The sequence below is a fragment of the Sebastes fasciatus genome, chromosome 9 (assembly GCF_043250625.1).
Source record: "Sebastes fasciatus isolate fSebFas1 chromosome 9, fSebFas1.pri, whole genome shotgun sequence".
Taxonomy (NCBI): Eukaryota; Metazoa; Chordata; class Actinopteri; order Perciformes; family Sebastidae; genus Sebastes; species Sebastes fasciatus.
Genome location: NC_133803.1, coordinates 36,105,242 through 36,120,047, shown reverse-complemented (window position 1 = coordinate 36,120,047; position 14,806 = coordinate 36,105,242). Strand labels below are relative to the sequence as shown.

Genomic DNA, 14,806 nt, shown 5'->3' with positions numbered 1-14,806 from the left:
AAAAAGTTCATTCAACAGTTCATTCCATTTTGTAACGTCTGGGCAGTTCATTAACCAATTGGGCATTGGTTAAGACTATCTATCCTGGCTAAGCAAGAACAGTCCCTAAGTTACAAATAAAACCAGATAAACAAAAACAATAGCATTGTATAAAATACCTAACTATGTTTCTCTGTTATTTATAAGGTTAGTGAAGAACAGGAATGTTAGAGGTGTTAAGTTGTTAAGGTGAGAGGCGGAGTGTCACCTAAAACAATGCGGACAGGTGTATGACTGTTTTTGTACAGTCATAATGTGGTGTCCTAAGCTAGTGTGTGCACTAGTGATCTCTAAACAAGATACTACTAAGGAGTTGGTCCAAGTGTACTTGTAAAGTTGGACAGTGGTGTCTGAGTTGAGTTTTTGCTGTTGCTAACAAACTCTAGTTTTCCCTAGTAAAAGAGGAAAGGAAAATTAAGGCACCGTTATCTAGCGTCAGTCTCACTGTTAGCTAGGTGTAGCTAGTACCGTGGGAAGGTAGCTCTGGATCTCTCGTGCTTACCTCGTGGCTCAGGGCTGTAACGCTCCAGGTAGCCAGAGGCAGAGAGGCACTCAGAGTAGCTATCACTGTATGCTAGATTATGTCCATGTTCTGAACCTTGTTCAGAGTCTGAAATGTGGTCAGAGATGCTGTGGTCATCGTCAGACCGGTCACGCCAATTCTGGGACAGAATTTCAGCGTATGGCTTTCTAACACTTCTGTTGTGTGAATGCCTATCTCTATGCAAATGGGGGACATGGCGGTTACGCTCAGTATCCCTATGCAACCTCTTCTGACCCCCCTTCGACCCGTTGTGAAGGTGGGATTTGAGGTGGCAGATCTGCTTGACACGTCAGTGTTTGAGCTGGTGGGCTCAGTTAATTTACCCCCCTTTTTGGAAATGACCAGAGTTTCCCAAGCTATCTGTGTCATCTTCCTTATCTCACACAGTGAGGGGTTACCCTCATGCGTCCTCAGTACGACGTGAGTGCGTACGCAGGGATGCAGATTCTGCAGAAATAAGGACTTGAAGAAAGAGTTTTCTTCCAAGCCTGGCGCATTCTTACCTTGGAAGTATGCATGCCTTAAACGTTTGTAGTAATCTCTAGGATTCTCACTACGTGAATGTTTAATTTGAAGGGCTGCAAACATCGCTGAGGTCTCGTCAGCTGTGGAAGAGAATTCTTCTATCAGTGCATGGCGAAGCTCACAATAGTCATTTCTGACACTGGGAGGTTGTGACTGTATAAACTTGTGCACAGCTTTAGAGCTGGTTTTCCACACAAGTTTAACTTTCTCCCTTTGGGTGGCGTGTTTTAAGTCAATTAGATTGTGATCTAATTCCTTAAAATAGTCATCAATGTGTTGATCACAGTTGCCTGGATCAAAACATTCAATGTCCTTAGCTATGAATTCCAGCACTTCATGGCGGGGAGTCCTTTCTGCTGAAGGCAAGACTAAATTAGCATTACAATGCACTGGTGCATCACATGCTAATGTCCTCTCTGGCTGAGGAGCAGAGGCTGGACCGCTGTCATCACCCTTGTGACAGAGTGGAAAGCAGGCTGAACCTTTGGAGGGAGGAGCACAGAGGAAGGTGTCATTTCTCTGTGGCTGAGAAGAACATGAGGCAGGATATCTTCTTGAAGATAAACTACATGTGTCTTCACTGTCAGTTTCAGAACAATAAGTAGTCAGGTAGCTGTTCACTCTTTCTCTCGGCGGAGGTTGAGGATCTGACTTCATTCCCAAAGATTTTAAGTCGGTTGGAAATCTTTCACTTCTGAGTGGAGAGGAGGGAGTTAAACTCTCATCATGTGAGGAGAGTGAATCTGAGTAGCCAGAATCACAGTGACTGACAGACTGTGGTGGGGAAAGACATTCTAGTCTAAGCCCTAACAATTTTTCTTTGTACTGAAAAAGAGCTAACTCTGCTGAATGCAGGTCTTCTAAGTAACGCATGGCTTTCTTATCAGCTGTCTGAACTTCATGGAGGAGACTAGCACTTTGCGTTCTTAGGCTATCTACCTCTTTTTCCAGGGCTACTTTACTCTGAATGGCAAGACTGGTTTGCCTGTGAAAAATCAGAAGTAAGCATTTTAACAATGAATCTTTGGATGCAGTCTGCGCATCAAACCTGTCTGTGAGGAGCGATTCCATTTCTTTCCTGCACTCACTGAAACTCAACCTGCTGATGAGTTCAGGGCAGCCAGGGTTTAGGCTCTGTGCTAGGGAAGAAATAAAAAGCTCTACACAGGGGTTCTCCATTGTTAAACCTGGAATGGAGGGTGAAACTAAACAGGATGTCTAGTAGAAAACAAAATAATGTTGTTGGCTATGGTGTTGCGCTGGCAGACACCTTGTGGTGTAGTTTGGGAGGTACACTAGCAAAACAACAATACACTGGCCTACACTATGGGGGATAGCTCCCTGTGGAGTAGCTCCTGTGGAGGAGGGGACCAACTAGTGACTCTAGTGGGCATCAACAAAAGGCCAGTAAAGTAAACAAAGGTTTATAAAATAAGTTTGCTTACACACAACATGCACTAACTGAGATGCAGGGCAGTAACAGTTGTGATGATGTTTCTTAAAGGTGACTCAAGCTGGAACATGTGGAAGTAACAGCTAGGTTGCAAACTTATATCACAGGGCTGGTAGCACACTGTGGCTCTTATCTTAACTCAGGCTGTGGAATGCTTGGCAGTTACACAGCAGGGTACAAGCTCTCTATGTTACACAGGGCCGGTGGCACGCTGTGTCATTAAAGGAACACTTAGATTAACAGCAAAATATGACAACTAGACCAGATTGCATTGAATACGTGGTATTCAAATGCTGAACCAAAATCTTTCAAGTTCTACAGCGTAGGTCAACTTGAATTAGCAGCAAAAGCAAATTATTAAAATTAACACCATAAAGGCTTAAAGTGTTAATACTCAATCTCTCAAATAAACAATTCTAACCACCATGTACTTGTTTAAAAGTACAGCTGGACTTCTACTCCTGTGGAAGACTAGTGGTGTAGAATGTAAACACTTTTGGTTTGTTTAGAAGTGGAATATGAAATTTTTGTTTTTGACCAAAAATTATGCTGAAAATTAATATTGCACAATTATGAACACTTGCCAACAAGAATACTATGCCTCACACGGGGCACCATTATGTAGGGGTTCTACTTTGGTAGGTTTTGGTTATTAGCAAATTAATTAATAAATAATAATATAATTATTAATATTAATAAAGATTATCAATAAACATCAATAATAAACGGGGCACCACCCTGGAATCAGGGACCAATGACCAAAACGTTAATATAGTCTCATTATATATGCTAGACTATCAATTTGGAACGTTGATTAATAATTAAATTAATAACTATAACCAAAATAGATAGTAAAGGTTGAAGGATATTGGAGTTCTTGACATAGCAGAGGTTGGCAGTATTCACTCTTGTGCAACATTAAAGAGACCAGCATGTATATTCCACAAACATTTATTTACAAGTTAATAAAGGTTCAAAACACAATATTAATCTAACTAAATAACTAAACTAAACAAACCAAACAAAGTGTGTGTGTGTGTGTGAGAGAGAGAGAGAGGGGGGGGGGGAAACAAGATGGGTTCTTGTCTCAAAATGTCTGTATGGCCTACAAACAAGATGGCGGGCACTGTAAAACTACAAAGATGGCTGAATCAAAGATGGCGGAATCAAAGATGGCCATCAGCATGTCACCACATGACCTCTTTGTTCTTCTGAGAAGAAGGACAGAGAGGGGGGGGGTGATGTGGGGTTAAGATTATCTGAAGCTGTATGTTTATGTTTAACTAATTCACAGTTTGTGTATGTGATCTTAATGTGTGTTAGATATGCAGTGGGTTAGAAAAGATGGTTAGTTTGCGTGCAAGACCTTGTCTATGTGAAGCATAACTAAACACATCAGATGCTAAGGCCCAGTACGTTACCAATCCATGGAAGAACCGGTTTTGTGATTCCATGTGTTGAAGTTGTGGTTCCAAGTCAAAGAGGTCGTCTTTGCTGTTAGTTTGGTGCTAACTTCTTTGCTTGATAGCTTGAAGTTAGCTGGTGGAAAGGGCAGAGCACTCGCGTCGTCTGCCGTTTGGTTCCTTGGTTGCAATGGCTGTTTCCTAACAGGCCATTGATCAGAACCAGAACTGTTTTGCAAGTTCTGGACTTGAGAGCCGTTCACCTCAACCAGGTCAGCCTGGGTTGAGTAGATGAAGAGCAGAGAGAGCGCAGCAGCTCACCTCTCACACGTCAGGAGAGATGAGCAGATGAGAAGAATGAGTCGAAAGAGAAGGAACAAAGAACATTCCTCTGGTTTTGTTCTGTGTGAATTTCACACCTAGGTGTGAAATGTTACTGTAGCCAATGAGGACTGAGATGAGTCCTGTGGTCAAGGATCAGGTTACTGAGGTCATGAGGTCACTTGAAACCAGCCAGATGCTGGGTCCCTACACTATACTATGACTTTTTTTCATAACATTTTTCGACATACTATACTATGACTTTTTTTCATGAAATTTTACGACATGTGTTACGTGCCTGCAGGGCCAGACAGGCCTGCAGAGCTTTTATCCTGTGTTGTTCTGCCCCTCCCCCTTGTCTTGCAGGTGCTTCCAGGATCCAGAGTTAATGGAGGTGATTGGAGTCCACCTGTGCAGAGTTTGCCAGCTGCTGAGTGGCTCACTCTCATTCTATCCAGCCAATCGCCGTCGTGGGCTGCACATAAAAGAGGCACACTCTGGGCTGTCTCTCTCTCTCTCTCTCTCTCTGACTCATTTGTAATGAAGTATTTGAATTGTGAAGACACTTGTTTCCAGTGGGAAATTAAAGATAAGGTTTGTGGTAAGGAGGTAGAGGGCATAGGTAAGTCTGGGGTACCCTGTACACTTTTGCACATAGGTTATTTTCATGTCTAGAAACACTAGGTTTAGTGGTTGTTGCCAACCTCTGTATGTTTTGTAAACTGCTGTTTGTAGATAACTTAGTCAGCCTTTTGTTTGTTGTGTTTAAAGAAGACAGAGATTTAGTTAGGCCTAGTTTTGGTTTGTTAATTTTGATTATTTGGCACAACTATATTGTCCCTACCTCCACCACATTTGTGAACCTTCAGTTGTCCTTTAATAAACTTAATTTTTGAACATTCACTTTGACTGTTTAATTTGGTTGTTAAGTTATTGTTCCACTTTGTGGACGTAACAACTATACTATGACTTTTTTTGGTGAAATTTTACGACCTACTATACTATGACTTTTTTTCATGAAATTTTACGACATACTATACTATGACTTTTTTTTGTGAAATTTTACAACATACTGATGTGTATAAATCCACAGCTGAAAATTCATGTAAGGGTTTAATTCTGTTTAATAACCCAAACTGATGTCTAGAACACACTGAACTATACAGAAACATTTACACTGAACATCATCAACGTCTAACTGAGTGATCAGATGTTAGCGTGCCACACTGAGAAGGTCAAAGGCCAACTCTGTGATATCGAAGGCCAGATGCTCGCGTTTGGGGTCGACAGAGAACTCCGGGCCTCCTGATTGGCCGGTGGTGTTCCGGGTGTGTTTGAGAGCATCCATGGTGGCGTAGATGACTCTGGCCCGCTGCTCCTCTGAGGGCGGGTCGGCCCAGCGGTAACGGGGCAGCGACGGCGAGCGGAGCAGGAAGTACACGGAAGACATGTAGACTTTAACAAAGTCCTGTTTTAAATATGACGAGTCTCTCTGCAACACACAGGAAGGAAGGAAGAGTTCAGTATGTACTGCCACACACACACACACACACACACACACACACACACACACTGACCCTCTGTGCTCTGCTCATGCTGCTCTCAGCCTCCAGCCAGGCAGTCTGAAAGAAAACACCAGATACTATTATTTAAACTCTGATGTTTGTAAATCCAATAATTTAAAAGCAGTGACGTGTTCATGATGTTCTTGCTATTTAACAGATGTGTAAGAGCCAAATTCATTAGTAGTTAAATATTATTTATTCATATTTTTTTTAGGGTTGTCAATCGATTAAAATACTTAATCCTGATTAATGACACATGTTTTATCTGTTCTAAATGAACCTTAAAGGAGATTAGTCCAGTATTTAATCCTCTTATCAACATGGGAGTGGACTAATATGCTGCTTTATGTAAATGTATGTATATATTTATTATTATAAATCAATTAACAACACAGATCAATGACAGATATTGATCCAGAAACCCTCACAGGTACTGCATTTAGCATAAAACAATATGCTCCAATCATAACATGTCAAACTGCAGCCCAACAGGCAACAACAGCTGTCAGTGTGTCAGTGTGCTGACTTGACTATGACTTGAACCAAACTGCATGTGATGATCATAAAGTGGGCATGTCTGTAAAGGGGAGACTCGTGGGTACCCATAGAACCCATTTACATTCACTGATCTGGAGGTCAGAGGTCAAGGAACCCCTTCGAACATGGCCATGACAGTTTTTTCTCGACTAAATTTAGCATTAACTTTGGAGCGTTATTTAACCTCCTTCATGAGCAGCTAGTCTGACATGGTTGGTACCGATGGATTCATCAGGTTTTATAGTTTACTATGGTACCAGTATCTTCACTCTAGCTTTTTCTCGGTGGAGGACACCGGAGGACGCCGGAGGAACACGATGTTTTTCAGATGACCTGTTTCATGCACTAGTGTCAGGATATAGAGTTTAATGAGATCTGCTCCATCTCTACCTCCTGCAGCTTTGAGGAGTTCTTAACCTAGAATTTAAAATCTAGATGCTGCTTGAAAAGCTTCTTAACTTCAGGAATGAGTTTCTGGAGGAAATGCAGAAAACAACACATCAATAATGAAGAATTCATGTTTGTCATGAGAATGTGGATGGAGAATGAAGTCTCCCTACTGACCCTCAGAGCATCCAGCAGGTCTGGTTGGTCCAACAGACCGGGGAAGGTAGAGAGGACCGGACTGCAGATCAGATCTGAAACAAACAGAAACCTGAGCTCTAAATAACAACCAGGAATAGAAGAAGCACTGAAGGTGTGTGTTACCTGCATCCTGCACGGTGTTACCTGCATCCTGTATGGTGTTACCTGCATCCTGCATGGTGTTACCTGCGTTCTAAATGGTGTTACCTGCATCCTGCATGGTGTTACCTGCGTTCTGCATGGTGTTACCTGCGTTCTAAATGGTGTTACCTGCGTTCTGCATGTTGTTACCTGCATTCTGCATGTTGTTACCTGCATTCTAAACGGTTTTACCTGCATTCTGCATGGTGTTAACTGCGTTCTAAATGGTGTTACCTGCGTTCTGCATGTTGTTACCTGCGTTCTGCATGGTGTTACCTGCGTTCTGCATGGTGTTACCTGCATCCTGCATGGTGTTACCTGCGTTCTAAACGGTTTTACCTGCATTCTGCACGGTGTTACCTGCGTTCTAAATGGTATTACCTGCATTCTAAATGGTGTTACCTGCATCCTGCATGGTGTTACCTGCGTTCTAAATGGTGTTACCTGCATCCTGCATGGTGTTACCTGCGTTCTGCATGATGTTACCTGCATCCTGCATGGTGTTACCTGCGTCCTGCATGGTGTTACCTGCGTTCTAAATGGTGTTACCTGCATCCTGCATGGTGTTACCTGCGTTCTGCATGATGTTACCTGCATCCTGCATGGTGTTACCTGCGTCCTGCATGGTGTTACCTGCGTTCTAAATGGTGTTACCTGTGTTCTAAATGGTGTTACCTGCGTTCTGCATGGTGTTACCTGCGTTCTGCATGGTGTTACCTGCGTTCTGCATGGTGTTACCTGCGTTCTAAATGGTGTTACCTGCGTTCTGCATGGTGTTACCTGCGTTCTAAATGGTGTTACCTGCGTTCTGCATGGTGTTACCTGCGTTCTAAATGGTGTTACCTGCGTTCTGCATGGTGTTACCTGCGTTCTGCATGGTGTTACCTGCGTTCTGCATGGTGGGCCGGTCCATCAGCAGCGTGTCGGCTAGCAGCTGTCTGTACAGAGACAGCAGCTGGAGGCAGCTCAGACAGTTCAGCAGAGTGTCTGGAAGAAGACTGGAGAGGACAACATGGAGAGAATAGACACCATGAGGACACTGGGGAGGACAGTATGGACACCATGAGGACACTGAGGAGGACAACATGGACAGTATGGACACCATGAGGACACTGAGGTGAGTCATAATCTACTGAACCTGAGCTGAGTTCTGGTCCGTCTGTTGGATGATTTCAACTTTATGATGAGTCTGGGCTGCTGACGGGCCGCAAGCATCTGATGGAAGACACCAGCTGAGAGGAGGAGGAGGAGAGGAGAGGAGGAGTAGGAGGAGAGGAGGAGGAGAGGAAGAGAAGAGGAGGAGAGGAGAAGGAGAGGAGAGGAGAAGGAGAGGAGGAGGAGAGGAGAGGAGGAGGAGGAGGAGAGAAGGAGGAGGGAGAGGAGGAGGAGGAGGAGGAGGAAGTTGAAGCTCTTTGTCTCATGTGATTAAATCAGTGAATAAACTCTGATTGTTGATCTCTGAGTCTTCTGACCTCCTCTGATAGCTGATTCCTCCATCACCACGTCCTTCTCATGAGGAGTTCCTCCGTTCACCAGCAGCTCATAGGTCCTACACAGATTATTCTAGATCAGGTCCTACACAGGTCAGATCATACTAGATTATATAGTGTGTGTGTGTGTGTGTGTGTGTGTGTGTGTGTGTGTGTGTGTGTGTGTGTGTGTGTGTGTACCTGTACCTGTTGGGCAGAGGGTTGCCGGTCTGGTCGGTCAGTTTGAGGAACGCCCAGCCACAGCTCAGCTCTCCTCTCTCACCTGTAGACTACAACACACACAGAAGATCACACACTAACCCTGATGTCATTATCATCCTGTGTGTCTGTGTGTGTGTCCTCACGTTGCGTATGAAGGTGACTCCCAGCTCAAAGAGGATCCCGAGGTCAGGAGATGCAGCGCTGCAGCGGAGGAAACAGTCTCCATCCAGGAGGGCGGGTAGGATCCCCGTCATCTGGAGCAACACAAGAGAACTATGAGCTACGTTCAATGATTCACCAACAACAACCATCAGAGTCTGAGCTACGATCACATGACCAGAGGCCTGAACGACCAACAGAGTTCATCATACCCGGGGTATCTATCTTCATCATACCCGGGGTATTTATCTTCATCATACCCGGGGTATCTATCTTCATCATACCCGGGGTATTTATCTTCATCATACCCGGGGTATATATCTTCATCATACCCGGGGTATATATCTTCATCATACCCGGGGTATATATCTTCATCATACCCGGGGTATTTATCTTCATCATACCCGGGGTATCTATCTTCATCATACCTGGGGTATTTATCTTCATCATACCCGAGGTATCTATCTTCATCATACCCGGGGTATCCATCTTCATCATACCTGGGGTATATATCTTCATCATACCCGGGGTATCCATCTTCATCATACCTGGGGTATCTATCTTCATCATACCCGGGGTATCTATCTTCATCATACCCGGGGTATCTATCTTCATCATACCCGGGGTATCTATCTTCATCATACCCGGGGTATCTATCTTCATCATACCCGGGGTATCCATCTTCATCATACCCGGGGTATCTATCTTCATCATACCTGGGGTATTTATCTTCATCATACCCGGGGTATCTATCTTCATCATACCCGGGGTATCTATCTTCATCATACCCGGGGTATCTATCTTCATCATACCCGGGGTATCTATCTTCATCATACCCGAGGTATCCATCTTCATCATACCCGGGGTATTTATCTTCATCATACCCGGGGTATTTATCTTCATCATACCCGAGGTATATATCTTCATCATACCCGGGGTATCTATCTTCATCATACCCGGGGTATCCATCTTCATCATACCCGGGGTATCTATCTTCATCATACCCGGGGTATTTATCTTCATCATACCCGGGGTATCTATCTTCATCATACCCGAGGTATCCATCTTCATCATACCTGAGGTATCCATCTTCATCATACCCGGGGTATTTATCTTCATCATACCCGAGGTATATATCTTCATCATACCCGGGGTATCCATCTTCATCATACCCGGGGTATCTATCTTCATCATACCCGGGGTATCCATCTTCATCATACCCGGGGTATCCATCTTCATCATACCCGGGGTATCCATCTTCATCATACCCGGGGTATTTATCTTCATCATACCCGGGGTATCTATCTTCATCATACCCGGGGTATTTATCTTCATCATACCCGAGGTATATATCTTCATCATACCCGGGGTATCTATCTTCATCATACCCGGGGTATCTATCTTCATCATACCCGGGGTATCTATCTTCATCATACCTGGGGTATTTATCTTCATCATACCCGAGGTATATATCTTCATCATACCCGGGGTATCCATCTTCATCATACCCGGGGTATCTATCTTCATCATACCCGGGGTATCTATCTTCATCATACCCGAGGTATCCATCTTCATCATACCCGGGGTATTTATCTTCATCATACCCGGGGTATTTATCTTCATCATACCCGAGGTATATATCTTCATCATACCCGGGGTATCTATCTTCATCATACCCGGGGTATCCATCTTCATCATACCCGGGGTATCTATCTTCATCATACCCGGGGTATTTATCTTCATCATACCCGGGGTATCTATCTTCATCATACCCGAGGTATCCATCTTCATCATACCTGAGGTATCCATCTTCATCATACCCGGGGTATTTATCTTCATCATACCCGAGGTATATATCTTCATCATACCCGGGGTATCCATCTTCATCATACCCGGGGTATCTATCTTCATCATACCCGGGGTATCTATCTTCATCATACCCGGGGTATCCATCTTCATCATACCCGGGGTATCCATCTTCATCATACCCGGGGTATCCATCTTCATCATACCCGGGGTATTTATCTTCATCATACCCGGGGTATCTATCTTCATCATACCCGGGGTATTTATCTTCATCATACCCGAGGTATATATCTTCATCATACCCGGGGTATCTATCTTCATCATACCCGGGGTATCTATCTTCATCATACCCGGGGTATCTATCTTCATCATACCCGGGGTATCTATCTTCATCATACCCGGGGTATCTATCTTCATCATACCCGGGGTATCTATCTTCATCATACCCGGGGTATCTATCTTCATCATACCCGAGGTATCCATCTTCATCATACCCGAGGTATCTATAATAATAATATATTAGATTTATATAGCGCTTTATAATATTCTCAAAGACGCTTTAACATAGTCGGGGGGAAAACGGTGTGAGACAGACAGACAGGAGACGAACGACAAAAAGCGACATACACAGGAACAATCACATCCAGACACACGGACTGATGGGTAGGGGGAGGGGGAGGCTACGGGTAAGCAGATGAGAAAAGATGTGTTTTGAGGCGGGACTGGAATGTGGTATCTTCATCATACCCGAGGTGTATATCTTCATCATATCCAGGGTATCTTCATCATACACAGGGTATCTTCATCATACCCAGGGTATCTCCATCATACCCAGGGTATCTTCATATGTGTGTAGTATTAACATGTGATCTGCTCACTGAGCTCTGATTGGTCAGTAGGAGGTGCTTTTATAGAGTTGATCTCTCATCTGGAACACAACCTGCTCCGGAGCAGGTCAGCTGTTCAGCATCAGTTACCATGGTAACCGCGGTGATCTACCCCGGTAAGAAGTGATCCACCTCCGTAGGACGGAAAACCCTGAAGGGGTTAACCCTGAAGTTACCTCTCTGACCCTGAATCCTGCTTCCTAGTCCAGGCCTCTGACCTCTGACCAGACAGTAGAGGAAACACCACCAACAGCAGCTGATGATGTTACCGTTACCGATACCGTTACCGTACCCTGGGAGAGAAGCTCCAGGTCTTGGGGCTCTTGGAGTTATACGTCGCCCTCACTGTGTGGATGTTACTCAACACCTGAAACACAAGAACAGCTCAGTGTTAGAAGGTCTGGGTCAGAACCAGAACCAGAACCAGAACCAGAACCAGAACCAGAACCAGAACCAGAACCAGAGAGAAGGAGAGGAGGGTCAGCCAAGTATAAAGCTGTATATTATATTAGGGTTAGTATATCAACCAGAACCAGAACCAGCCCACCTGAGCTCCATCGAAGGCACAGAGACGGACGTGTCTGCTGAGGACCTGAACTCCGACTCCAGGAGACGGAATCATCCTGCAGCTCCACAGACTGAAGCAGAGACACGTCCTGACCTGCCGAGACCGGACCTACGGGGGACAGAGGGGACACACAGAGGGGACACAGAGACACACACAGAGATACACACAGAGGGACACACAGAGAGATACAGAGACACACAGAGGGACACACATAGGGACACACAGAGAGATACAGAGACACACACAGAGGGACACACAGACACACACACAGAGAGACACACAGAGGGACACACAGAGACACACATAGGGACACACAGAGAGATACAGAGACACACACAGAGGGACACACACAGAGAGACACACAGAGGGACACACAGAGAGATACAGAGACACACACAGAGGGACACACAGAGGGACACACAGAGACACACATAGGGACACACAGAGAGATACAGAGACACACACAGAGGGACACACACAGAGAGACACACAGAGGGACACACAGAGAGATACAGAGACACACACAGAGGGACACACAGCGGGACACAGAGAGACAGAGGGGACACAGGAGTCATCAGGAATATGTCAACATGATGATTAATATGGTGAATACGACATGTAGAGACTCAGTTATTGGTTTCACTCTGAGGACATGTAGAGACTCAGTTCATGTGAGTCTCATAAAGAGACGAGCTGATCTCTGGATCTCAGGACTTAAAGCAGAGAGATGTTACAAGATAAGAAATGTTTATTATTTAAGTCAGATAGAAATGATATCTACATTATAGACGACCTCTCAGCCTTGGTGACGTGTCCCACATTGTCCCACATTGTGTTGGGTTCTGGTCTCTGTGCAGGACTACCTCCACTTCAGATCTACTGATGTTTTAACCGTCTGGAGTCTGGAGCTCCTCTTCAGACGGAATTCACTCAACTGTTCTTCAACAACATTCATTTAAGAACAAACTGAGAGATTGTCTTTATTCACACGCACGCACACACGCACACGCGCACACGCTCACGCACGCACACGCGCACCATCTCACCTTGCCAGTTTTGGGATCCAGGAAGAGGTCACTGAAGGAGAGCTGTGATTGGCTGAGCTGAGGCTGAACGTAGTGACTTCCTCTGAATGTTACACCTGGAAGAAGAAGACACCGACGGTTACTGCTCGGCATTAAAGCTGCAGTAGGCAGTATGTTTTTAGCATCATTGGGCAGACATCCCATAATAACCTTTCAGCATATTGTAATTCAAGTGTTCTGAGAGTAAACTAGACTTCTGCTCCTCCTCATGGCTCTGTTTACAGGCTTTAGAACATCTAGCCCGTGACGGGAGACTTTGACCAATCACAGGTCATTTCAGAGAGAGAGAGCGTTCCTATTGGCTGAGATCCGGTCATGTGACTGGAACTTGGCGTTCCTTCACCAGATTTCAACATGGCGGCGGCGTCACAAACTTTCTCATTTTCCAGCTAAACCGTGGACTACAAGATGATTCTGAGAACATGTGAGGTGTTTTCAGGTTACCTGTTTCATGTACTACTGTTATGATATAAAAATAACAGTTTTTAATCAGATCTGCCTCCTGAAGCTTCAACAGAACAACAATCTGCCTCCTGAAGCTTCAACAGAACAACAATCTGCCTCCTGAAGCTTCAACAGAACAACGATCTGCCTCCTGAAGCTTCAACAGAACACCGATCTGCCTCCTGAAGCTTCAACAGAACAACGATCTGCCTCCTGAAGCTTCAACAGAACACCGATCTGCCTCCTGAAGCTTTAACAGAACAACAATCTGCCTCCTGAAGCTTCAACAGAACAACGATCTGCCTCCTGAAGCTTCAACAGAACAACGATCTGCCTCCTGAAGCTTCAACAGAACAACGATCTGCCTCCTGAAGCTTCAACCAACAGAACAACGATCTGCCTCCTGAAGCTTCAACAGAACAACGATCTGCCTCCTGAAGCTTCAACCAACAGAACAACGATCTGCCTCCTGAAGCTTCAACAGAACAACGATCTGCCTCCTGAAGCTTCAACAGAACAACGATCTGCCTCCTGAAGCTTTAACAGAACAACAATCTGCCTCCTGAAGCTTCAACAGAACAACGATCTGCCTCCTGAAGCTTCAACAGAACAACGATCTGCCTCCTGAAGCTTCAACAGAACAACGATCTGCCTCCTGAAGCTTCAACCAACAGAACAACGATCTGCCTCCTGAAGCTTCAACAGAACAACGATCTGCCTCCTGAAGCTTCAACCAACAGAACAACGATCTGCCTCCTGAAGCTTCAACAGAACAACGATCTGCCTCCTGAAGCTTCAACAGAACAACGATCTGCCTCCTGAAGCTTCAACAGAACAACGATCTGCCTCCTGAAGCTTCAACCAACAGAACAACGATCTGCCTCCTGAAGCTTTAACAGAACAACGATCTGCCTCCTGAAGCTTCAACAGCACACCGATCTGCCTCCTGAAGCTTCAACAGAACACCGATCTGCCTCCTGAAGCTTTAACAGAACAACAATCTGCCTCCTGAAGCTTCAACAGAACAACGATCTGCCTCCTGAAGCTTCAACC

General features: G+C 44.9%; 1 protein-coding gene across 1 annotated transcript; it reads right to left on the bottom strand.

Annotated features, from left to right (window-relative positions):
* Window positions 1–5,345: 5,345 nt before the first annotated feature.
* Window positions 5,346–13,417, bottom strand: nphp1 (nephronophthisis 1). Its single transcript, XM_074647467.1, has 11 exons — window positions 13,271–13,417; window positions 12,204–12,332; window positions 11,949–12,023; window positions 8,948–9,058; window positions 8,790–8,872; window positions 8,586–8,662; window positions 8,252–8,345; window positions 7,999–8,111; window positions 6,952–7,025; window positions 5,863–5,907; window positions 5,346–5,777 (listed from the first exon to the last, which is right to left on the bottom strand). Exons 1-11 carry the CDS (start codon window positions 13,400–13,402, stop codon window positions 5,499–5,501), a joined length of 1,212 nt encoding a protein of 403 aa, XP_074503568.1. The 5' UTR covers window positions 13,403–13,417; the 3' UTR covers window positions 5,346–5,498.
* Between the last annotated feature and the right edge of the window lie 1,389 nt (window positions 13,418–14,806).